Source organism: Aulonocara sp. 'chitande type north' Nkhata Bay, linkage group LG18, assembly GCF_057382095.1.
Source record: "Aulonocara sp. 'chitande type north' Nkhata Bay isolate Kocher_YH1m ecotype deep benthic linkage group LG18, A_spYH_male_GT1.1, whole genome shotgun sequence".
Classification (NCBI taxonomy): Eukaryota; Metazoa; Chordata; class Actinopteri; order Cichliformes; family Cichlidae; genus Aulonocara; species Aulonocara sp. 'chitande type north' Nkhata Bay.
In genome coordinates, this window is record NC_141361.1 from 24,702,450 (window position 1) to 24,728,643 (window position 26,194).

Genomic DNA, 26,194 nt, shown 5'->3' on the forward strand with positions numbered 1-26,194 from the left:
TGCATTAGGGTTTTCAAATTTATCTGAAGTAAGCAATAATGAGATAGAAATATATATATATTTTTTAAATCTGCACCTTCCAGGGGGTCTCTGGTAAGGCCCAGCTGGCTGATTATGTATCTGGGAATATCAGTTTTGATGCCTTGTCCTACTTTGGCTTGACCCTCTGCAGCCTCCAAACGTTGGTAAAACTCCTCTGGATCAAACTCCTGGATTCAAAATATAAAAAAATAAAGGAAAGACAGTTCAGGTTTCACTCAAATATACATTACTTTGTTGACATAATATGTAGAAAAGCTTCAACTACTACATCGGGAAACGATGGATCAAACATTGTAATACAATTAAAAATGCTGAAAAATGACAGAAAAATGTTTCTGCTCCAATCTGGGCTTTTTTTCTGGCCTGGAAAACTGGAGCATCACTGGCACCTTACTAACAACAGACCCAGGCTAGCAAGGTGAACTTGGCTTAGTAAACAGTAAGCTGGGTTATTATTACTGCACAAACTAATCGCTACTACAAGATGTCAACATCATGTATGAGTCAACTTTCACGCATGCATCTAAGCTGATGGACATAGTGTTATTACGTCACTCGTAAAGCTGTGATTATTACTGCGTCTGTCATTGAGTCTTACCAGACACTCCAACAGCCTGGCAGGCCTGGAGATGATGATGAGAATCTTCTTGACCAGTTTGGTGATGATGGTCACCTCCTCGCTCTCTGAGCGCTCATACGCCTGAACAGAACAAATAGTGATGTGATTATTATAGTGACCTAATCCATTTGACACAAGCCATGAGCCACCACAACTCATCCAAAGAAGCTGTCTGCACTTGTCGGGTGATATTTTTAGCATCCATTTCATCCCCTTACATTGTCTGGTGGTGATTCAAGGGCTGGTATTTCAACATGTTGAATCAATACTCACTGCATGCTCTGCCAGGCTTATAAATAATGGAAAAACATTTGACTTTTTAACACTCATTCTTGCTTATCTAAATCCAACAGCGCTTTGATCAAACAGCAGGTTCAGAAAGTGTATGATAGAGGTGGTGAAACAGTCAGAGGAGCGATTATTCAGCAGTCAGTTTAAAACAAACTCTTGCCCTGCTAAACACAGAAAAATCCACTCTAAAAAAAATTGTAAACACCTTTATGAAAAAGCAACACTAGCAAGCAACTCAACATATGCATTTTAGCATGTGGAGAAGGGTCAAAACAATTTCTGTGGCCACAAAGAATATACTAATTAAAGAAATTATTATATGACAAAATAATCATTTAAACCACTGTTTTGCTGTAGAATACACAATCATTACAAAACTGAACACTTGACCACTGCACACCCCTATGTAATAACACAAAATACAGAACATTATTGACGGATGGAGTGGAATCAGCAGAATATTAACAGAGGAAATGGGCCTTTTCATTTCAATGTTCAGTGTCCTCAGTGCTGCTATAGTACAGCATGCAATGTCCCAGAGGGCAACCTGAGCTACCAACAATAACACCAGCTAGAAACATCTTAGAAAGAACCAACACTCCCTGACTGTTTGAAAAAGAAAAGAAGAGAAAAAAAATTCTCTGTATGAAAAAGATGAAAAATCATTTACTAAAGATGAGAGACACCCACCTCATGCAACAGCTTCTCCAATTTCTCCTGCAGCTCCATGAAGTACCTGGAGGTCACCAGACCATTCTGGGACTTGTCCAGACAGTCTCTGGCGAGCTCCACCAGCTGGTGCTGAATGAATCCAAGCACACCATCAGCCAGGGGCAGAGCGGTGTCCGGGGAACACTCTGCAATGATGTCGAGCAGCCGACCCTCCATCTGGGCCGTCGCCTGGGAAACAAAAATGAAAGCCTTCGTTTAAACCAGTACTGCATACATTTCTAATCCATTTAGTGAGCAGTTGAAGATTTTAACTTTGATTATGAGACTTTCACACAGAAAGGGAGCTACCTTAGGGAAACGTTCTTTATAGACGTGATTCATCATGACAATCTCATTGTCAAACACCCCACAGGTCCGTCCAGGGCTTCACAGAAAGAAGACAAAAGGAGAAAAAAACAAAAACCAGATAAAAATATTACAAATGTCGATATTTTTTTGCACAAATGCCATTAACAAATAATGGAGACCAAACTAAAATAAAATGAAAAACAACTGAACTAAGTGGCAAACTGAACTGATGAAATCAACATTTATATCTTTACTGAACAGCCATACACACAACAAGCTATAACATTTTATGACCACATTAACAATTAAAGTGTTGACTAACATTCTAGGTCATACAAACAGCGTGTTTGACACAATTCAGATCAGGCTCTCATGTTCACCATCCACGACCACACGTGTTGCACCCAGAGGGTTTCGGTTACACGCAGGGGTCTTTTTAAACCCTCCTTACAAGTTCCAAATCAATGTACTGTCAGCACAAATGTTAAAAATAACAGTCCTGGGTGCTCCCTTACACTACGTTGCATACTAAAAATGACAATAATGTCAATATGCGACATGAACTTAACTTGTTCTGGGTAACCACAACAGTTGCACACGCGGTATGAATTTATTTCAGGGTAATGGCAACTGCTTAGACCACTCGGAACTATTTTGAGGCTGCAAGAAATCCTTTTACGCAACTTGTAGAGCAAATTTAGAACAACGGCGACACATGTCAATCAGCTGCTGTTGATTTAGATGCATCATTAACAACTATGCAAAGGTCAGGTAAAACCCAAGGGGGAGATTTCTCCCCGGTGTAATTGCTAGAGTTACCCAGATGTACTTATAGAGTATTAGTGTACACATGCAGTGCGAATTACTGCATGTGGCACAGGCATGGACACGTCACCAAAAAAGCAACCACATCAACGGGCTGCCAAAATCCTCCCCAGCCTGTCATAAAAACTCTACAGCAACCTCAAAACAGCCTGCCATTGCAGCTATTCAGAGGGATGAGTCCAGCAATGCCAAGTGATGAGGAAAAGGTTTTATTCTATTCCAGGGGATCATGCAGAAATGGCACAGAGGGTTTTTCCAGAGCCACATTAAATAATTATCCCAACATATTCTTTCCAGACAGTATTTAATTTATCTTTTTATAATCATGTGCGAAATATCTCCTGAAAAACCATTAAGCCTACTTTTGTTAGACTGGGCTGGAGTGGCAGCCTCACCAAACAGGGCAGTGCTCATTCACATACAACTTTACAATGTTCTAAAAAGAGCAACTACAACTACTTAAGGTGGCAAGCTTCGTGAGCTTAAACCTTAGCACAGTCTATCCCACATTTGCTGTTTAACTGTTTAACAGGTAAAGTTATTTAATTTACTATAAGCTTTGATTACTTGGTGAGTATGTAGTAAAGCAGCAGGAACGGGTAGCATGTTAGCCACGCTAGTTACAAGTTTGAGGTTTTCATTTTATACCCCGTTAGCAGATCTTCTCTTTCTGTTGTGAGAAAATGTGCATATTTAAAAAAAACAAAAAAACAAACACACTTTTTTTTTTTTAAGGGAAAATTTAGAGCACAGTTCAGTTTAAATATGGCACATATGATCACACCAGTGAAGAGAAACCTTGATTTGAAACTACAATTTAGCAGCACAAGACCACAACAAGTGGCGCTCTTTTCAACTAAGATCAGGAAACTAAAGCTACAATTCAAATAAGCTCAACATCAGCCGATGAAAAATTATGCCTGGTCTGATGAGTTCTGATTTCTGGTGCGAACATGATAAAGAGCTCGCTGTATTCAAATGGCCTCTATAATCACCAAATCTCAACTAGGGATGGGTATCATTCAGGTTTTATCTGATACCGGTGCCAAATCTGTACTTTTGAAACGGTGCTGGTGCTTAAACGGTGCTTAAAGAATAGAGAACACAAACTTTGTCCAAAAACTTATGTTTTTATTTTTAGCAGTCTCTTTTTTTCTGCAAAATGATAAGCAACACACATGGGGCGATCCGCGCTAACTCGCTAATGGAGATTTACCACACCCGCAGCAGATGTGCTTGTTGTGAAGTCTTGCAGCAAGCTATCAAATACGGTGCATTTCTCGGCTTTTAAAAAACGCTATGCGTCGCTAGGTGTTTCATCAGATTCGAAGTGTCACCTCCTTTGCACAGTGTCACCTTAAAGCACTTGTTGCAGGCTGCTGAGTTTGCATCTTTTGCTGTGAAGTACAGCCAGACTTTTGACCGCTTCGCCTTGGGCATTTTTAATCTGTAGCTCTGCTCTAAAAGAGCGTACGTACCTGAGCCCGCCTACTATTCTTGAAAAGCTAAAATGATTGGCTAGAATCCAAAGTGTATGACATCTCAGGAAAAAAGAAAAAGAAAAAAAAAAAGCACAGAAATAAAGCACCGAAATGTGCGCTGCTTTTCGGTCTGGTTACTACCGTTTATGTCAGAACCGCCATAATGGCACCGGATATCGGTACCCATCCCTAATCTCAACCCAATGGAGCTTTGTATCATGGACGCACAGCAGACAATTGTGCAGAAACGGAGTGATGCTGTCATGTCAATATGGACCAAATTCTCTGAGCAATGTTTCCAGCACCTTGTTGACACTAAACCATGAAAATTTTAAGGCAGTTGTGAAGGCAAAGAGGGTCCAATGAAGTACTATTAAAGTGTATCTAATGAATTGATATATAAGGGTATATAGAATGTACAGTTAGTATAATAAGCCTTTAATAACACAACAGTTTTATCTTTGTGCTTAAGTGGCGTGTGTGGTGAGCTGCTGTATACAACTGCTACTGCAGCACATAATTAAATCTACGAGACTGAAGCCAGTTGGGGGGATTTCGGTTCCACCCTTTCAAAACAAACGGCCCAGTGAAGTATGACAGAAATGTTTGTGTAACAGAGACAGTCTATATGCTGCATCAGCATATAGTATAGGAAAGTTACCTGAGACTGCGTGAGCGGACCCTGACAGGGGGCATGGGGTGGGCTCCTTCTTCATCTGCCACACTTTCTGGGCTCGGAAAATGTTTGAAGAGGAAGTGAAGATCCTCTTGCGTGGGCTGAAAGGGCAACTGGTGCAACAACTCCTGTGAAGAAGAGGACTGGGAGGGAAAAGTGGAGAAGAGAAAAAAAAAACCCAGGGAAGTAGGGTCAATGGTTAAGTTGCATTTATTGATTCTTTTTTAAATTAACGAAATAAAAAACAAAACAAGCAAGCAACCACTGCCACTACCACTTTTATCCATTTTTATTTAAATATTCATACGTAGGCGGGGCTGTGCTTTGATTATATAACATCCTGTGTTAAAAGGCTTCCTCTGGTAAGACTCACACGTCTGCTCTCTCCGACTCACTCTTTATCCTGTTAATACCAAAGTCTTAAAGACTTTCATGTTACACTGCAGATCTTAATTAGATGCACCACCTTATATGGACATGCAGAGAGTTGATTTGTGATGTAAAAAACATCATGAATCCCTTCCTACATGAAAAGAAAGACTCAGTGAACTTTATAGATTCCCCAAAGCATTTTTCAGTAGGATTTCGCCCTTTTCACGCAGCACACATGGAGACAGGCAGCATGTGTGAATGTTTTGCTTTGTTTTTTTTCCTTTCCAAGTCAGGATGTGTGACACACCGCCTGGAATTTATGAGAACTCCCATTTGGCTAGGATCTTGTGTATCCCAGGAAGAGCAGAGAGAAGAGTGGCTCATTGGCCAGAGGAAAAACAGAAGAGCCAACGAGAAAGAAAAGCAGAGCGAGACAGTGAGAGACACTAAAAGGAGGAGAAAAAAAAAAAGAAAAGAAAGAAAAGAAAGCAACAGAGCAAGGACGTGACAGAGCAGTGATAGGAAGGTGGGGGTGGGGGTGAAGGGGCTACGCTGAGCAGAAAACTAGAGACTTGTCAGAATCGACTAAGAGCTGCATAAAGACCTCACTGACAGCAGGCCTGAAAGGGGCATTGTACAGGGAGGGCTGACTTCACCGTCTCAAAGCCATGTGGTTGGCCATACAGAATTTCAGCAGAGACGCAGGAGCTGGGTATTGTTTTCCATTTGAGCCAACTGCAGGTTCAGCGATGGCTTTCGAGATAAAATCCTAATAATCACCATAGAAGACATCGGCAAACAGCTGACAGGTATAGCTGGGCAGCACAAAGTGTGCTTGCAGTATTCCTGAAAGGGAAAGCTGAGTAGGGAAATGATGTGGTACAGCCCCTGCTCGTTTGTGATGTCATCCAGGAAAAAGAAACGGCAAATTTCAACAGGACCGGTATTATTGTAATGATAAGCTTTATTCTTCCCGTACTTTCCCCTCAGTCAAAAGAGGACACGCTCAGATCAACTCAGTTCGTCTCGTGTGATGTCATTCATTTAATGATGGACACATGGTAAATAATTCACACAACCTCCTGTGTTTTGGTTTCCCCTTTCCCCAAGTTTTTTTTGTTGTTGTTGTTGAATAGGAGGTAGAGAAATATACCATTATGAGAAAACTTTTATGCCTTTTGACTTAAAAAACAAAACAAAACAATGACAACAAAATTTACTTTTTACCACATTTAATACTGTTTCAATAATTATAGGAAAACTTGGGGGAAAAGGCATCTGAGGACTAATTCTAATATCCTCTCCAAGGTGGAAAATATGACACATGGTCGATGATGGAGGGATTCATCATCCTTGGACGTATCCTGTTATGGCTGCCTGAGTCATTAAAAAGGATACCAGGATCCATCTCCAGACAGCTGCTTTATAAACCAACCGGTGCCCGAAGCTGTCAGTGTGAAGTTTTCCAACCACTTTACTGTATCAGTAAAACTAATTATAATCAAAAATGTCACAAATTTGTAGCGATAATAACGCTAAAGCGACAAGAATGCTCTGTAGATGTAACGAAAACAATCATCCAAACCCCCCGTAGACTTAAAAGCTAGTTGTAAAAAGTTGGCAGTCTGCTTCCTTGCCAAGGAGGTTGCAGTTAGTCTGGATTTATATCGACTGCAACTCAATCTGAGAAAGACAAGCTGTCACAGAGGAAATGGCAAAAAACCCAAAACAACCAAAGACTAAAACCACAAAACTTTTCTCTACTACTGTTTATGGCGAGTGACCCGGTAAGTTTAAAGTGAAGTTCAAGTTCTAAACTGTGAGTCAGTAAGATTTTTTTTTTTTAATGCTAAAACACAGTAAACATTCCTTTTCTATGAACAAGATACAGTGAAGTAACTCTGACGAGCTATGTAATGCTGATGCTACTTCTAAAATATTTCACAACCACTGTGGAAGCTTTGTTCTAGTATTCCTTCCTTGTACGGTATGTGCAATAGGCTAAAACTAACCAATAAATAACACAAGCCAATTCTATTAAAATTCATATTTTTGGCTAATTACTGCTTTCATGTGGTGTTCACGAGACTACGACTGATTTGGTGACCAGTAACCACAAAATACCAATTTTTAAAAAGGTAAAAATTACAGGTAGCAGTGGTAAGATTGGTTCAGTGGAACAGATTGTTTTGCTTTTCACGTGAAAGATCTGTGAAAAGTTCCCTGTGGGGTTGCCTCAGGATAAAAACTCCAATCAAACATGCGAGATACCTGCTGTGTGGCGACGCCTTGCTAATAAGGGAGAAGACAAAAGTAGGACAGTTAGCAGACTGTCCCACAGACTTAAACTACTCAACTCTGAAACAAACTATTGAAGTGCCATTCAGTGGGAGAGAGGACACTGACGCAAAAGGAGAGGACGTTATCTTCATAACCAAAGCCTGCAGTGTCCAGCGACCAGCTGTCAGCTACAGAGCGATGAGCAAATCTTTACAGACCTAGCCAAACATTTTGGCAGTTACACAAATTTTATTATTCATACACTTTTTTTTTTATTAATGCAAGTTATTTTTCGAAGACTTCTGCCATGTCGACAATCGAGCATTTTATAACTTTTAAAAGGGTTGTGTGCACAGAGTCTATGTTTACAGTGTTGACCATTCTTTTTCATAACATCTACAATTTTTGGTGGTGTTCTACAAAGGGGGGGGGGGGGGGGGGGGGGGGGGGGGGTAGAATTGGATCAGCAAATCCACAGGATGGCTTTGGAAAATGTGAAGGATGGCATAAATTTTAAAACTTTATTTGCACAAGTTTTAAAGCTTTAGCTAACAAAAGACCTACCCTGTGGCCATTCAAACCACACCAAAGTAATTAAGTAACAGACAAACAATTACATGTCAAATATTTTCCTGTTTTGTTTGTTTTTCCACTATTTACTACAGAGATTTCTTTTTTCTTTTTTTCAACAATGGGTCCACATTTTTTGTGAATTGATAAAATCTTTGTTTTATAATCACAGGATAACCTGGACAGTTTTTTCGCTGTAATTTTAGACTATATGTAAAATTAATATTTGTTTCTTACAATTTAGGTCCAAGAGTCATTCCACCACATTTCTTTCATGTACTAGCATTTTGTTATCATGTAGAAAATGAGACATACAGTTGAAATTGCCCCCTTTTTTATATTCAGAGATTAAATATGTAGGTTAACTTCCCAACTTTAACTCCCCATATTAGCAGAATGGGGAGTTTCACTGGTCCGGCCAGCTTTAGATGTGTATGTAGGTCACGATGTAAAATGAGTTTGACATCCCTGAGCTACTGTAAAATCAACAATCATTTATAGGCAGATTTATGACACTTTGTAAGCTGATGGGCTTTACAGCTCAGTTAGTCAGCATCGGAAGTTTACAAGACACCACAGTCCTGTAAAGTGGAGAACTAAATGCCCCCAAGGTAGTGGTTTAGAGAGAGGTTGAATGTGTGATGATGGAAAGAGGTGACAGACAGTAAGAGATACTTCTCCGCTTACAGATACTGATGAACTTGGTGCGTTTGTGCAGTATCCAGAGGAGGGAACAGATGCCACCGACCACCTTCGTCCGTCTGCCCTGCTAAAAAACACACACACAAACAAGCACACATAAATAACAAGCTGCTCAGTGGAGGCTCATATGAAAAACTTTACATCCTGTTGACTCATTCCAATCTTCAAAGCCTAAAAAGGCCAACAGACAACATTTGATGTTTGAGTCTTTGCAAGAAGAAGAAACAGCAATTAGTTATTTTCTTACCTTTCAGTCCGGGCCAGTTGACTACGCAGATGCAAAAAAAGGGAATGGAGGCGAGAGATGCAGATAGAAAGAAGGGGCGAATGGAGGCATGAAGTGAGAGAGAAAATAAACACTGTTTAATGACAGTGACAGATTAAGTCTGCCTGTCAAAGTCACAGTCCTGTTAGTCTGACAGAACTCCCCGCCAGTGGCTGTTTGCTGTTTCTGAACACCTGCCAAGCTGCTATCATACTGCAGCATTGAGGCCTACAGACAGTTTCTCACTATGCACACAGACACACAATGCACTCATTAACACTGCAGAAAACCTAAACCTTTCTCTACCAAATAAATAAATAAATAAATCTCCACTGTCCCAATAGTTTTCCATCCAATACACTCTGAGGAAGTGGCCCAGTTTCCTTCACGGAGTCAATCTGTGGCAACAAAAGATGGTCGAATGCAGTTTCTCTGAGAAACCAGCTCTTGGGGACATGTAGCTAAATTAGAGGTGACAGTGAAGGGATCTGAGGGTTAGTGAGCTGTGTTACATGTATGGTTTCTTATCTATCCCTATCTGATATGTACAACATGTTGTATCATGTTGCTGTAAGAAGCCACTAATAAAGGCAAAGGTTTCAAATCAATACTGGAATCAATGGCTTAGTTGTGAAAGGAACAAAATAAATAAATCAGAGTGGACCAGAGCACTGGTCGTCCTTACTCTTCAAGGCTACTCCACGTTCACATGAAAAAAATAACTGCACCAAAAGCAGAGCTACGAAGCTTTTGTGAATAACAAATAAACCCAGTGGAGCTGTCAAAAGTGCAGTCACAGCATCTGTCTACACTCTGGCAGCTTAAAAATGTCAATAAATTTAGATGAGCTGCACAAGGCAGTCCTCTAAGAAGACTTCCCCTCTGCATCCCTGAGCTCTATGGTGCAATATGGCATACTGCACTGCAGCTTAACTCATGACATTTGGGACAGTCGGTCATCACATACATTTAAACTACCGGTACAGTGTTCTTGAAAATCCTACATTCAAGTATACATGTTGCTGCTCCTTACTAAAGTCTTCTTAGAGACAGGCTACCACACTATTTTCCGCTGCTGACTGAGGAAGCTGGTTGCAGCTAATGTTCCTCTAAATCCCAGCGAGTCTATAAACGGCACGCGTGATGAGAAGGCAAGCTCTGCAGTTTTCTTCCATTATCACAGCAGCCCTGAGTAATGAGTGCGCGCACCAACTCGCCTCCTTAATTGGGTTGACAAATGCCAAGACCCACGTCCAGTAAGTGAGTGACCCTGGGGGCTTTCAGCTGGTCAGACATGGTTCTCCACTGCCTCGATTTGAGGGGCAAAGGGAACAAGCCAGTGCATGTTCAGTTTGCGTGCACACAGTTTCCACCGAACCAAAGATCCCTTGGTTATTTTTTCTGATTTAATTTTTAGTCAAAGCGGGCCAAGAATAAAAATAAACTTTCACTGACTACATATCTCTTTTTTTTTTTTTTTTTAATCTAATTTGCTGCCATTTCACTCCATTAAAGTACTTTTCATTGCAATATGTCTGTTTTAGTCATTTTCCACTTGATATTACTACGGAAAAGAAACTACTGCAATAATGTGCCTGGTTTAAACCAAGACTATATTAAAAAGCATTTCATTTAATTCTTACCTGCGGGCAAACTGGAAATTGGCAGAAGAGCTAGCAGAGACATTTCTGGGGCTTTCTGAAGGACTGCTACCAGCTGAGGAAACAAAACAAAACAAAATTTTTGAAAATTGAGAGGAAGCTGAAGGAATCCAAGCATATTACTAAATGCAGAATAACTGGACTGGCTTCCTAATGTTTTACACTATCAGTGTGCAACGGTCAACTTTGCAGATGGTTTTCCTTTACAAGTTCAAACTGAAACAATCAAATATTTTAATGACAGTGATGCATACACACAAAGTTATCTAGGGCCCTTCCTGTCCTGTCCTAATCAAAGAAGGATTGTGTCAACAGACAGCAGGGGGTATTTGGTACAATCACACCATATTGCATACTGCTAAAAAGGTAATTAAAGGACTTCCACTGTCCCTGAGGACAAGTCACAAAAAAGGGGGATACACGGAATGACACTTTTTAAGTGGAGAGATCAAATGATGAGGAAGCCTAGAAGGGACTACATTAAAAATGATCACAAGGAAAAGCATTGTATGGCTTTTACACTCTACTGTGGGCACATTATGAGAAAGAAGGAAATAAAACAAAGCACCAGAGGTAAACTAGCGATTGCTTCATGACATACAGCATCAAAAAAAACTTGAGACTGATGATCCTACATGAGACAGGCAATCCTGTGCTCTCCTCAACATTCCACTCTCTGTAACTTCTCTGCTTCACACGCAATCAGCGGTGGCTAAATGCAGGAATTCTGATGAGCCAATCCAATAAACCCTGCACTGAGGCGAGCAGACAAACGGGTAAAACCGAAACACAAGTACCTGTGGCGAGTGGGAGAGGTGAAAGCGGTCGTGACAGCGTGGGCGATGGGGTCCCGACCGCCAAACTCCTTCTCTTGTTGTTACGGGAACTGTGAGTGGAAAACAGCAAACAGAAGAGAGTGATCATCTGTTTTATGCAGTGTTGTAACAAACATGATCCAAGCACACTTTGTTTATCAATCTGTGGGGAAAAAAAAAAATCAAACTCGATCAGCCTCTGAATTCATATTTTTTTGATGTGCTGACAATAGTAATGCCACTGTAATTATGTATATACATACAAAGCATGCATGACTACAAACATGTTGGCATGTAAATATATAAACAAACCAACTTGAGTGCAACTTCTTTCTTATGCATCAGCGCTAACTACACATTACCTGCTCTAATATTTAGAGGAATTAAACTTTTTGTTTTTCTTTTAGCCACTTCTAATCAGTAAATAATGTGAAGTCTGGATTGAGCAGTGTAGTACGATCCAATGACGTCTGAGAGTATTGTCATGTGAGATAAGGGAAATATATTACTTATCAGTACCACTGGCAGAGCCTGATTAGACAATAAGAACTTTGGAAAGCTGTTTTATCATGATGGAAATAAATAAAATGGTCCAAGTGACCCCTGATATAATTGAGCAGGCCATGACACACCGTCCACATGTTTGTACTTCGGTCTTTGTGAGCTGTGAAGTGTTGTTTCACTTCTGCTGGTATTTTTGAAGCTGGTCTGTGTTGTTTGTCCTGATCGGTTTTTTGGTTTCAATTTACAAACAGTGTTTCTTCTAATTTGCATATATTTGTAGAGTTTAAAATGCTCTTTTGATGCAGCTTTTGGAGTAAAGCAAACAACCTAATGCCTTTTTGGCTTACCAGTCCAAGTATAACATTACTTTAGAGTACCAGTGTTATCTTGTCCATTTCCTGTATGTTTGTATTTGGTGCCTGCAGGTTTCTGCACGCAGGTGTTAACTCCATGTTTTCATTAAGATTACAGTTTTGGCTTCTTTTCAGTTTTCTTTGTTCCCCCCCGTTTGTGATCTCAATGCTTTCTGTTTCATGTCGGTAAAGTAGATCCTGTCTCCCTTTCCTTCTGGCAGTGACCTAAAATAATTGAGGGGCTGAGACGACAACAAAGCCTGACATTTCTGGGTCGGTGCAAAGGCAGATTCACAAACTATATGGCCCCTCAACCCATAAAGACTCAAAGTGCCACAGAAACAGAAGGATGAGAGGGTCAACGTGTGCCAAGAGTTGGGCTTCAAAGTGTATACAGTACACCTCCAACCACAGAAACACTGTGAAGGTTCGCTTTTTTGCTCCTGTTAAAAAAAATAAACATCAGCAAAAACACTCCAGAACCTGTGCCGAAAGATATAAGATAAGATAGAACTTTATTAATCCCTCGGGTGGGTTCCTCTGGGAAATTCGACATGAGAGCACCACTGTATCACACTGGCACACCACGTGAGCGCTTCATCAACAGCTGGCAGTCATAAGACGACTGATATTTGGGACTAACAATAATGGTTTGTATGGATCTTGCAGGAAGACATGAAACATGATGAATGTAGGCCACTGAAACAGTCCTGCGTGTTAACTATGTCTGCTGCATTTGTTAACTGAAGCCAATTTCATCAGCTCACTGTGGTGGATCGGCCACATCACTGATTGATGCATGACCCCCCAACTACATGGAAAGAGTGGATAGTTTGACATTCCACAGATAGCCTATGTTTCAGCGTGCTAATGGCTTCTTCTTCTGAAGCTTCACTCAATAGCAGTACATTTACATTTTTAAATCCTGCAATATAAACTGCAGCTCTTGCGGTTTACACCACTGTAACAAAGGCAAATTGTGCCAGCAAACCAACAATTATGTGTTCAGATTATGACAAAGAGGTGAGAGGTAGAGACGCGACAATTTAAGATCACTATGAACTCACTGACTGCCAAAGACATATTGAGTGCATTAAGGGCTAAGACACCTTAAGAGCTGACTGGATTTATCTGATTGATGAAAGCACGTTTACAACACTACTGTCCCACTAACCGCATCAGTGCACCGATCAGCAGTGGGCCCTGGTGTCGCTTTATGCGACAGCTGGCAGCAGACAATGCAGCCTGCCCGCACACATACACACAACAGTCTACAATGGCCACGTTTCTCTGTCGGAAACAAAAACTAGGGCGGATGTAACCGACACATACAGTGCAATGCTGAGGGGCTATCACAGACCCTCCGGAGGGATCAGATGTCTGAGCTGTGAAGCGGCTATATTAGCAGACAGTCTGGAGGTTGCCATTAAGCGCCTTGAATCAAATAGCTCGAAATTACGACGTTCAACAAATTGCTGTTTCTCAGAGACTGAACGGCACAGCCGATGACAAACATACAACCCCCCCCAGACGTTTTGCAGCAGTTTGGTCGAGGCTAATTAACATTCGTCTCCATTTTCAAGGATAATTTTCTAGTTAGAAACAGGCTTTAGGTTTTGTTACCTTTTCGATCTTTTCATCATGGCCCCGGTCACAAAACTAGTTTTGTAGCTCGGCAGCACGGTCCAGTAGTAGTTTTGATCAGACATGTTGGAGGTGACCGCTAAATCCGATCCGATATGAGAATTAGTATACTGTCGTTAAAGAGGGGGCATCGCGGTAAACAGTCTCCCCTGTCGATTTAGGCTAGTACGTCGACTCCAAAGGCACAAACTCCTTTCTGCTTCTTCGATACAGACTGACCCCAGACCCCGGGCAGGGCAGCTCGGCGGTGCTAGCAACTGCGACGGCCATGGTCACGCTGCTCCTTTTCAATGTCATCAGTAAAATTTTCGAGACAGCCTGTCTCCCACGAGGTGCAACATTATCGACCGATAACTAGCTTCGACAAAACGTAAAGCGTTATTCTGGAGACAGAAACTTTCAACCACAGCAACGTCTCTGCCGCAACGCGCAGCCGCATCGCCGCGCGCCAGCAGGAGGAGGGATTTCTGATGCTTTCATGTCCTGTCGGAAATACTGGTTTAAAACGCTATGACACAAATAATCCATCCGGTACAAAAATCTAAGATTTTCAACGATAAATCTTTTTTTCCCTGTTCTTTTTAATTCTTCTCTTTTATTTTTTTTAATAGAAACAATAAATATAACATTTGACAAGAAGTTATATCAAAATTAGAAAGACTATTTTCAGAGCGTCCGATAGTCTTGAAGGTAACATTTTTTCAATAGAGATTATAGGGATGCTCGCGACTTTTATTGATTTCAAAGCCTATATAAAACAATGGTTCGGAGAGTTTAAGTCTTTTTTCTTACGTTTTAAAATACAGGTATTAACTGTGATAAATATGTATATTAGAAGACAGAAAAGCCTTAATGAAATCACCTGACTTGGCCAACAGATATCAGAGACAATGGGATACAAAGGATTTTATTGCACAAACATAACTTTGTCTCACAACACTATACTGGCAGTGGGACAAGTGTAGGTAAGCAGCACAAACACATGTAGCTTCTAAAGATCTTTGAAACTGTCAGCTGAGATGAATACATATTATTCAGTGATTCTGATATTTCCTTTCATTCCCAGCTATTGAAACTATCTTGGCTTCAGCTCTAGCCCATTCCAGGGAAAGTCCCTGGACAAGTTGGAGTCACATGTATTTATTTATTTATTTTTAACCAGAACGGCTTCTGTTTGGCAACAAATTCTCAGGTAACTTTCTTCATGCACTCCAATGTATCACTGCTGTTCTACTCCTAATGTCTGAAATGAGCTGTAACGATGATCTAATAACGTAGGAATTTTGTGCAGGCTAAACATTTGGCAAAAAAATAAATAAACAGTCACAACTAAGCAGTTACCTGTTAGATCTTCCTCAGCTTGCTCGCTCAGTTCAGCTAATAATATACAATGATATAGGCACTAGGATGTTAAATCAACTCTAGCACTAAATACAAAAGCAGATTCAAAGCCTGGATTCTTTCAGTAAAAGAAGAAGCGGCTTAATTTATTCTCTCACACTGAGACCTACAATGTCTCCCACTCTCTTCCTCTGTTTTCCCCCTCCTAACATTTACATAAAACCAGTCTTGGGCAGTGAGCCTGCTCTATCTTTCAGCCAAATTTCTTAGGTGCTTTAAGAAGTTCCTGCACTTCAGGATGTGAAGAAGTAAATGTTTACCGTCAGGAAAAGCAGCATGCATGCACAATAAAGCCCACATGTGACAGACAACTGACTGGCCTGGTTTGAGGCACAAAAAAAGGTGCAAAGGGGGACAAAGAGCGAAAGATGCACAGAATTGCCCAGATGACATACTTACAGATTTCCCCTACGAGGAAGACTCAGTTCTTTCTATAAGAGAAGAGGGAAAGGTTGAATTAAGAAAAATGTGATGGTGGTGGTGGGGACATCTTCCACCTTTGCTCTGAAATCACTGGCATCATCTTAAAGGTCTTCTTTTGCTGTCAAGGAGGACACCTATCATTTTGAATACACTGCTATGAATTACATTTCATGCTTACAGTCACAAGGTGCTAATAATAACGCTGCAGTTTTTCCTGGTGGCCTTGTTCTGTGTCACTCCTGTTTATTTTTTCATCGGCACTATGTAAATATCATTAGCTGCTGAATGGCCTAGTTTCTGGCGATGACAAGTGGGCCTTGTAGCCATTTAATTGCAAATCCTCGGTCCGTGAGTTTCAGCTAAGAGGACTGTAAAACTGCTCTTGCCAGTCAGGATTTGAAGGGTGGCACCATGTCACACTGCGAGAGTCTGTGCACAGAATTTGAGACTACCTGCACTTGTTTCATTACCTCCAGTGGTCTGAAAATTGAGAAAGTGACTATGAAGATGGTTTTAAAAAAGGGAGAACTGTGCACTGAAACAGCATTTCCACCATGACCGTTATTTTCATTGTAACTGCATCGCTCCACTCCATCGAAATTCAATGAATGCAAGGTGGGAAAAGGCTAGTTACTATAAACAGAGACAAGGGAATGGGAACACCCAGTTTGGACTGATGATCAGTGTTACCGCCTCAACAGACCCTGGGTGGAAACAATGCAGCTTTGCCTACTAAATGAATTCAGAAAATACAGACATTAATGGAGCAAAAACAAACACTTAATTATTCTGTGAACATCTCAAATGAACATGGCACCCAGGAGAAGATGTTTCTGACAGTCTTCCAGGAACCATTGGCTTTTGTGCTCCAGATCACCAAGGCAACCAGATTGTCCAAAGCACACAGAAAGAGCTCCAAAATAAACACATAGCTAAGTAGTAGTGAGGTCAGGTCTGATATACACACCTTACATTCATAAAATTTATTATGTGTCCCCGTTGCTGCGGTTCGTGGGACTCCACCTTTTCTGAAAGGATGCCCACAGGGCATGGGGTAGATGCTCAGTGCACATAATATTTTCTAACGATGCCACATAATCTAATCAATAAAGCACAGATCTAAAGAGCAACGGTGAAAGTTTTGGGGTTTTTTTTTAAATGAAAAATAAGCTGACGCCACATAAGCCACGCTGACATCAATGCCTTGCATCGTCGGCAAATGGCTCATCACTTTGAGCTAATCTCGTTTCCCTAGAAACAACCACAACCGCGCGCTGTCATGACAGCCAGCCTCCGTTTACCTGTAGACCGCGGCGTCTCAGGATATTCGGCTCATCCATCACTGAAGACAACGAAAGCACACGGCGGATCCCCGGTCAGTCAGCCCATTCCTGCGCTCCGTTCTCTCCCCGGGAGCGTTGGATACACTCCTCCTCCCTCCTGCTGTTGCTGCTTCTACTGCACCACCATCAACACCTCCTCCTACTCCTCCCCCTTCTCCTCCCATGCACGACCTACCACAAAAGGTGGCCACCACCAGTCCTCCAGTCAGCTGATCACCTGACCGGGAAGAGATGCAGCGTGTTAACCTTATTAATGAAGAGAGGGGTTGGCGCTTTGACCTTCTTATCGACGTTCTATCATCTAGTTGTCAAAAAGCTGACCGCCTTACTGTCTGTAGCTAAATGGCCTTTTTTTAACCCCTAAGAACCCAAGACCTCCCACCCCCATAAATAAAACAAAACAAAACAAAAAAAAAACCAATTCATGAATATTCAACACAGGTGTGAAACAGACACCTTTCTTCATTGCCACCAAAATTCCCATGAAACACTCGCACTCCATTCATTTCCGCATGCTGCCATCCACGCAGGATGTTTCTCGTGAGCTTGTGAAAAAAGAAAAAAAACCCCCATCATGCCAAATAACAGCTTGTGCCTGGAGGAATCATGCTTTAACAGTGAGAGGATGCGCAACAACCGAGCTCTCAAGTCAAGCTGAACAGCGGGGACTGATCTGTGCCTGTCACGCAGTGACACTATGATGTTTTTGTTTTGGGGTTTGTTTGTTTTGTTTTTTTCATAAAACAATGGTCGATCTCTTCTCCTGTGATGTAACACGTGAGTTTACATAAGGGGAGGGGATGTGAACCCTTCCTTGTTCTCCCGTGAAATTCACTGTTGATTTGAAACAGCTAAAGTGGAAACTTACTGTGTCAGAATAAAGTTTTGGGTTTTTTCAGCTGAGTGACTGAATACAGTGACTCAGTTTATCACACTACGGTGTGTTGTTTTGTCTTTGTGTGACTGCTTTACGGAGGGAAGGTGTGAAACACTTGACTAAAACATATCCACATTTTTTCATATTTGTTCGAAACAGCTTTTTATGAAAAGTGAAAAGTGTTTCAGACTTTTTGTGGCAGATTTAAAGCATTAGACCTTTGAATTAAATATTTTGAAATTGTTTCCTCATGTTCTCTGTATAAGTCTTTGACTTCAAACCTCTGCGGCCAGTCAGCCATGGTGATCACAGACAAACAGTAATGTGTTTGGGTTTTCTGTTTGCCTTTCTTTAAATCTGTTCTCTTCGGCAAACAAGACTACAGCCCAAGCACACCACAATCCTACAAGGAAGTGATTTCCAACCATGAGACACTGAAGATGGGTGGATTCCCCCTGTGACGCTCGGCCTGCTGTTGTATTCACCTGATTCATTTTTCTTTGAATCTAATTTAACTGGAAACAGACAGAATCCCTCTTGTGCATCGGCCTGTTGTCAAGACTGACCGTGAAAGCGTTTGGAGCTCCGCTGAAGTCATCTTTTTACTACCGCACCAGTCGTCCGTGTCTCTTTTTACTCAGTCTAAGTTTATTTTTGTTCACTGAAAAGGAAAGGTAAAGAGGAAGAGATAAAACTCCCCGTACAATTGTGAAGTTTGGTAGTTACTTCTCAGTTTAGAGATGAAATCACAGACATGTTAGATATAGAAAATATTTCACATCTGGAACAGAAAGCATTTCTGTATTATTGGTCTGTCTCAACCTTGGGTTCAGGTTTATGCTAAAAATTGCGTCCTTCTCCTGACCAAATCCAGCCTCACTTAGCTAATTAAATTCTGTAGTGTAGCTTTACGATCACGAGGGGGCGCCACGGTGCAATAAGTCAATGCGCAAGCTGTCTGAACTTGAAAACGTCACCTCGTTATCTTATGGGAATGGTTTCAGTTACAGATATGATTGTTAGGCAACCGTCGCTCAGGGGGTTGAGGAAGCGTATCTGTAACCGGAAGGTTGCCGGTTCGATCCCTGGGCAAGGTTGCCAGTTCGATCCCTCTCTGTCCTGGTCGTTGTGTCCTTGGGCAAGACACTTTACCCTACTTTACGGCCAAAGGGGCCGATGGCGCGATATCCAGCCTCGCCTCTGTCAGTCTGCCCCAGTGCAGCTGTGGCTACAAGCTGTGGAAGGCAAGCTAAGGTTGTGTGAATGCGAGAGTGAATGAATAGTGGCATTGTAAAGCGCTTTGGGTGCCTTGAAAAGCGCTATATAAATCCAATCCATTATTATTATTAATGTCATAAATCGTGTCAATGAAATATTAACATGATTTATTTATTTTTTAAATTAAAATCTATCTATCTATATGATCCACTGTCACGTTGTTTCTGAAAACTTTTTCAAACAAAAACACGTATGACATGGGTGCAGTTCAATCGAAATGACTGCTGAATTGAAAGTTTCTGTGCCTGGAGGGTTTGTAAAACATATAAAAATACATATTATGTATCTATATATATATGTAGCTATATAAAACAGCTGTATATCGTACTGAGAGTGAATTTCATCATATGCACTCACAGCTCGAACCTGATGCCCAGACGTGATGCAACGTGTCATCAGACACATATGTGTGTGTATATATATATATATATCACACAGAAGGACACACATACTTTTACATCATTTTAGTCTTGTCTGATGACACTTTGCATCAGGTCTGGGCAGTGTGTGAGATGACATTCACTGTCAGTACTCTGAAACTCCTCAGTCATGCTGACAAAATGAGTCAGAGGGTTTTTTCCCATCTCACTTAACAATAGATGAAGACCGACAGAGAAGACTGTAAACATTTAATGACAGATTAAACCAGGGTGTCAGTTCAGCGTGAGTCACTTTACACCTTTCACTCGCTTTCATCCGGCAAAAACTCACCCGGGAAAGCACATGATTGTTTCATCACCTTGGTGACTCACTGTTTACAGATTCGCACACATCTCTGCAATTATAAGGGTGGGGAGAATGCTTGGCAGTGCACTGACCCTTATTACTGACCAAAGTGAGACTTATACGTGCTGATAAGGTCTTGGCAGAGCTTCATGATGTATTTGTTTACTTCTTTAGTCTGTCCTATCAATCATCATTGACGGAAACTGCAGCATTTTTGCTCTCTTGTTCAGCACAGGGGACAGAAGAGGCTGAGATCAGATATGCAGATCCATTTCATGCTAAAATACACATTTAAGCTTAGGTCTATTGTGTGACCACATGATTGCTGTCATGGCAGATTAAGAAAGTTCCCTGTTTTGACATTGATTACCTCTTTGTTCTTTTATCTGTCTTCTATCTAACCTTGAGACATTTACTCTGTAGGGTGCTCAACATTAAGAGCCTTGATATAGACGTAATAAACTGTCTCCCTTTGTTTATTTTTTTTATTATCTTTGCCAGAAAATGGCCAGCCCGCTTACACATGTTAGGTGAATCTCTCATCAGTTGGAACTTGCTTTTGACCTTTGACTGTACTGGGCACAGCTGCATTGGAAACATTTAGACACAGACTGGTGAGGGTCATTAAACTATCACATGCATAACTCTGTTGGACTTCTTCGAAGTGGTCCGTGTGGATCATTTATTTGCGAAAAGTAATGAATAACTGGAAATTCAAATGCTTCATCATGCTGAGGTGGACGTAACCAAATCTTATCCCAAAATCTCTTCATCCCATTTCTGCTGTCGCCTCCTTCTGTGTGTTGATAAAAACAAAAAAACTTGCAAACGATTAAAAATTTTCTTTCTTACATTTCTGATGTTATAGTTGACATCTTGTTGTCACATAACACAAAATGCTACCATATTATGACATATGGCTCTGGATGAGCCCATCACAGGCTCACCTGACCAAACAGGGGTGTGGCAACACAGGAGCACTATAAATGAAGGCATGCCAGGAATTTAGTTCATAGCATAGGCAAACCTTATCCATTGACTGCTGCTGCTCTCACAAATCAGACCTACCCGGCTGGCTCACCATGTGCATCTCCCACACGATTCTCCCACTCGTCACCTGCACGCTGCTGCTCCTCGCCTCCACCTCAGGGGAAGGCCAGCTTCACAAGGCCCACGAAAACACACCTGATATGGAGAGCATGGACAGCCAGGCAGTTCTGCTTCTGGAGGCTGTGAAGACAGGGATCCTCAGCTCTTTGGGTATGGACGTGGAGCCCAGACTGACCCAAAAGGCCTCGAAAAAGGAGCTTAGGGAGATGTATCAGCTCTACAGGAGAAAAATAAGGGAGATAAGAGGAAATTCCAGCCAGCCAATGGGGGAAAACTCGCAATCCACCATGTCCACTGTGCTCTTTCCAGGTACAGATGAGAACTCTGTTAGACGGGGCCGCCCACTTGAGCTGCTGTAATAGTGATGTGAAAAGCCAGGTTAGAAAGTTTGATTACAAGAAGAAGACTGAGGCTTTATTATAGTATAGGTTTAACACTGTGTACTTGCAAAACCTGCTATAGTGATGTGGTTATGAATACTACGAATAATATCTTTCCTAATAGTTCACATTCCTGATAAAGGCTGATGTAGCTTAAAATAGAATCTATAGTCATGAAACTGTGGTGTAAAAAAGCAAACACATTCCTGCAAGCTTTTAGAAATCATGAGCGTGACAGGCACACCTTATACACAATGCTTTACTTTGAGGATACTTTATTAGTGTTATCAATAACAACCAATTACAAGAGTTTCATAAAGAATTTATGCAATACTCTTTTATTTCCCCCTTCCCAATTATTCTATGACACAATGCTAATGATCAAAGGATGTAAACAACTTTGTTTCTAATTTTCTTTGTTGTTTTTTGTGTGTGTTTTTCTTTAGTTTCACCAGTTATAGCGCTTCGGAGGGGTTCACGGTCAGGTCCAAGCATGCGGTGGTACAGAGCTGTTTTCCAAAAGAATACGAATATTCAGAATGACTTGACTGTAGCTCGAGCAGAGCTGAAGATTTCCAGACAGGTTCTGGGTAAACTCACTTCAGTCAGGCCTGAAGCAAGGGAGGAGATTAAAATTAAAGTCAATGGGGGAAAGCCAGCAGTGTGGCCGGCTGCCTGGACTGACTCTGTAGCCCAAACTAATATCTCAAACATTCAAGATGCGTACCTGGACATCATCCCAGAGGTAGAGAAGTGGTTCAAGACTAATGGGAAGCCACTGGTTGTGGATGTAGGGGTGGCTAACAGAGGGGCCCTCAAGCCGATCTTTTCTCTGGAATTAGACCTCACACAAGCCAACCCCGCGCAGAGGACGAGGCAGCGTCGCTCCAACAAGGAAGATGACTGTGCTGAACCAGGATGGTGCTGCCGGAAGTCAGTCACCGTGTCCTTCGAAGACATCGGCTGGACAGACTGGGTTGTAGCCCCAGTCGAATACACCATGCATTTTTGCGACGGCACCTGCCCCCACAACTACAAGCCGGCAAGCATGCACACTCAGGTAAAGTCTCGGCTGCACCAGATCACCAAAGGAGGGACACCTCATCCCTGTTGCGTGCCGGCAGCCTACGAGCCCATGGTCCTCATGCACTACGACAGCAGGGGAAAATTGACACTGACTACTTTCACTGACTTTATTGTCAGTAAATGTTACTGTGCCTGAGGAGAAAATGCAACCAACCACTTCTTCAAAATTTAAAGAAGTGTATTTTCTGGAGTGTGTTGTCTTTTTTTTTTTTTTAAGCGTTACATACACAAAAACACAAAAAACAAAGGTTTTCAATGAGTATTAACGAAGCAATTACATTTAAAATCAGAGTTATGCATTAGTTTAAAAAGCAAAAATACCTGTGCTTGTAAACATTTTCTATTAGTTATTTATTTAAGTCTATTTATGGTACTGTTTGTGTTGCCTTGTTTTTGATTTGTTACATCATTATTTAGTACTATTTAATATTTAATTGCACTGGATTGTCTGATTCTGTGAGTTTCTTTTTTTTTGTATTTTGGTTGATGTCTTATACATTTCCGTTCATATGGAAATACCAAATGCTGAACTGCTGCACTTAAAGTTGTGATAATAAAATATGTTTTCTTACAATATTTCCTTGTCTACGAGCCTTTAAACACACACTGTAACACCTTGCCTCCACTGTAAAAGAGTGCAGCTACTTAACCAGCCTGTCTGAAGTCCAGATCTCTCTTCTAGCGAAGGCAGTTGGCAAGTTATGAAATGAAAAAAAGAAGAAGGTGAAATCCTAGGAGAAAACACTTGGCATTTGGAAAGTAAGGCAGCTGGGTGTCTCAGTTCCCAGCCACCTGTTTAAAGCAGAACTGATGCAACACGGGGGCAAACATGCCCCTGCCACAAAATGTCAAACTGATAATGTAGTATGCAAGTCGTACAAATAACAAAGTATAATACAAAAAAAAAAATACCAACAAAAGCTTTCTAAATCAGCCTTGGCTCGGATAGCTCACGGGTAAAATTCAAAGGGTTTTGTCAGTGGAGCTAGTCACTAGTAATCCCTCCTTAGGCTCACAAGGTCCAGCCACGATGACGTCACTCTGTTAGCACTGAGCAAGGGCCGCCCTTTGGCACCCGCACCACACAAGTGTGCGGGGGCTGCCTCACTGAAGGCTTTTGTCTAGGCTTGTCTTCACAGCGGTCAGGATGAAAGAAAAGGGAGCAGGGCTTGTCAAAGAGGTGTATTTACATTAGAAAAGATAAAAGATGAAATAGAAAGATAATATTAAAAAAAAGACATCATCTCTTTTCTTTTATAGGCCAAAGGTGTTGACAGTCTCAACATCAAAATATCACAAAAAGCGTTTGAAGTGATTGAATAACCACGCAAGTAATGTAATCACTATTCACTATAAGTGAAAACTATGGAAAACTACCGTTTAGTCATATGTTGTCCATCAACTTAATGATCTGGAGGTCAGTGGATTATGTTTTTTATTTACATTTTAAACTGCAGCCAAACTTCTTCTTCTTTCTTTTTTTTTGGCAGAAGGAGTTGTTACAACACTATCAGGTACTAACCTGAAGTGGCTGATAGTGTCAGGTCAAGGCGTGCCAGAGAAATCAGGCTGTAAAGAAGAGATAGTCTCCTTAATGACCTTGGCGCTGTGTTTAGTATCATCTTGTTAAACAACATAAGGGATATATATATATATATATATATATATATATATATATATATTATTAGGGGTGCAATGATACACAAACTTCACGGTTCGGTTCGATACTTTGGTGTCACGGTTCGATATTTTTTCCATACAAAAAAAATGTTCATGCCTTTTTAATTTGTCATTTATTAAAATTATAAATATATATTTTAACTCAAAAGTACAGTTTTTAAATTTAACCCTAACCTTTGTGCGTGTTTTTTATTTTGACAGCGAATGCGGACCACTTATGTGCACCCCTGGTTATTTAGCTCATCATATCGCAGCCACAGAAATTCTTTTGTCCATGAAACCATAAAGCTGCACTTTCTTTTTGCCTTATAGTCTGATTTGTCATAACTTTTCCGTTTTGTGGTAAGCTTTTCTTTGGGTGTCACTTCTTCACCCTGACCTGTCTTATTTAAATATTTACTAGTCCCTAAGGACCCCAAAGCGCTTTACATATCCAGTCATCCACCCATTCACACACTGGTGATGGTAAGCTACATTGTAGCCACAGCTGCCCTGGGGCGCACTGACAGAGGCGAGGCTGCCGAACACTGGCGCCACCAGGCCCTCTGACCACCACCAGTAGGCAACGGGTGAAGTGTCTTGCCCAAGGACACAACGACCGAGACTGTCCCAGCCGGGGCTCGAACCGGCAACCTTCCGATTACAAGGCGAACTCCCAACTCCTGAGCCACGATCGCCCGATTTTTTTGGCTCAGCAGAACTAAAATATATATCCTGCTGGTTTTACACACGCACTCACATAAGCTCAGCGATTCTCTGCGCGATCAACCTCTCACATGTTTAAGCTTGCTGCGGGAGATTTCACTTGTCATGTTTGCATAGTAAGCTAACGATTAATAAGACGATGTCAGAGGAATTGGTGCACAAATTATCATCACTCACCAATCAGTGCTGTCGCTCTCTATACACAGTTCGCACAATTGCAAAGTGAAAGCAAAAAAACAAGCGCAAATTCAAACGCGACTTCAATATGTCACATATTGACAGTGGCTCACCGATGCCAATGACATAATTACCCAGCTACATTTCTGAAAGAATGCAAAAGCATTGACATATATTTTTCCTACAATAGCCCGACGGGCAGGGAAGAGATAGATTTTGGTAGCCCGACTGAAAAAATCGCTAGCTCCGGGACGTCGGGCTAGCGATATTGCGAGCCCTGTATCTGATTGAGGAATCACTCATCTTTGGAAAAGAGAGTTTATTACAGAGAAATGGCTCTTTCCAAAATAAAAGCTATACTATCCGCTTCTTCTGGGCTATATTCTTAGCAGCATATTAAACATATCAGGTCCCCATAAGGAGAATCATGTGCTAACGCTGTCTAAATGACTCGGGTAAATTTGTAGCATGCATGCTTGTTGTTTTTGTCTGCTTCCACTTGTCTTTGCACTAGGATGATGTCAGAGTAAATGTGCAGTCATATTCGTTGTGTTCCCACTAGTGCTTTCAGGTTAATCTCGTTGAAATGACCTTAACGCCACAACACGGCAAATCTCCTTAATGAGCTACCCCTGATCGCCCGTGCATGGGGCTGGACAGCCAACACCTTAAGGAGCTAACTGCGCTAACACACTAGTTCCCACCCATGTAATTGAGCATTGCTGGCACATCCAACATACTGTTTTACTTTAGTCCATGACTCGCTTACCTTCAGGGTCATACGCAGTGTTGGGACTAACATGTTATTAAGTAACGCGTTACAGTAACTACGTTATTATTGTGGTAACGAGCACGATAACTAGTTATTATGCCAAAACCGGGAACGTG

The 26,194-nt window shown here is 41.3% G+C and overlaps 2 protein-coding genes across 5 annotated transcripts in view; one reads left to right on the forward strand and one right to left on the reverse strand.

Moving 5' to 3' along the window:
• Positions 1-17,555, reverse strand: part of mast3a (microtubule associated serine/threonine kinase 3a) — a 30,543-nt gene extending 12,988 nt beyond the window's left edge. Inside the window, exons 1-11 of one of the 4 annotated variants that reach the window (XM_086273644.1) lie at positions 17,246-17,555; positions 15,921-15,952; positions 11,602-11,690; positions 10,787-10,859; positions 9,126-9,146; positions 8,864-8,945; positions 4,940-5,097; positions 1,973-2,048; positions 1,643-1,852; positions 641-742; positions 77-209 (exon numbers count right to left, since the gene is read on the reverse strand). In XM_086273644.1, the coding sequence (XP_086129770.1) occupies positions 77-209; positions 641-742; positions 1,643-1,852; positions 1,973-2,048; positions 4,940-5,097; positions 8,864-8,945; positions 9,126-9,146; positions 10,787-10,859; positions 11,602-11,690; positions 15,921-15,952; positions 17,246-17,284 (1,015 nt within the window). In that variant the 5' untranslated portion in view covers positions 17,285-17,555. Of the gene's footprint in view, positions 1-76; positions 210-640; positions 743-1,642; positions 1,853-1,972; positions 2,049-4,939; positions 5,098-8,863; positions 8,946-9,125; positions 9,147-10,786; positions 10,860-11,601; positions 11,691-14,099; positions 14,583-15,920; positions 15,953-17,245 lie in introns of those variants that run through there. The other 3 variants (XM_086273643.1, XM_086273642.1, XM_086273645.1) reach the window with 3 other exon arrangements.
• A 3,361-nt stretch (positions 17,556-20,916) lies between these two features.
• gdf15 (Growth differentiation factor-15) lies at positions 20,917-23,274 on the forward strand. The gene is made up of 2 exons (XM_086271468.1): positions 20,917-21,587; positions 22,105-23,274. Exons 1-2 carry the CDS (start codon positions 21,251-21,253, stop codon positions 22,878-22,880), a joined length of 1,113 nt encoding a protein of 370 aa, XP_086127594.1. The 5' UTR covers positions 20,917-21,250; the 3' UTR covers positions 22,881-23,274.
• The last annotated feature ends 2,920 nt before the right edge of the window (positions 23,275-26,194 follow it).

What these genes read in the sequence shown, in the direction of transcription:
- gdf15 (XM_086271468.1), top strand. Translation starts at nt 21,251, where the DNA reads ATGTGCATCTCCCACACGATTCTCCCACTCGTCACCTGCACGCTGCTG. An exon ending in GTCCACTGTGCTCTTTCCAG is followed by an intron (nt 21,588 to 22,104) that starts GTACAGATGAGA and finishes GTTTTTCTTTAG; the next exon opens with TTTCACCAGTTATAGCGCTT.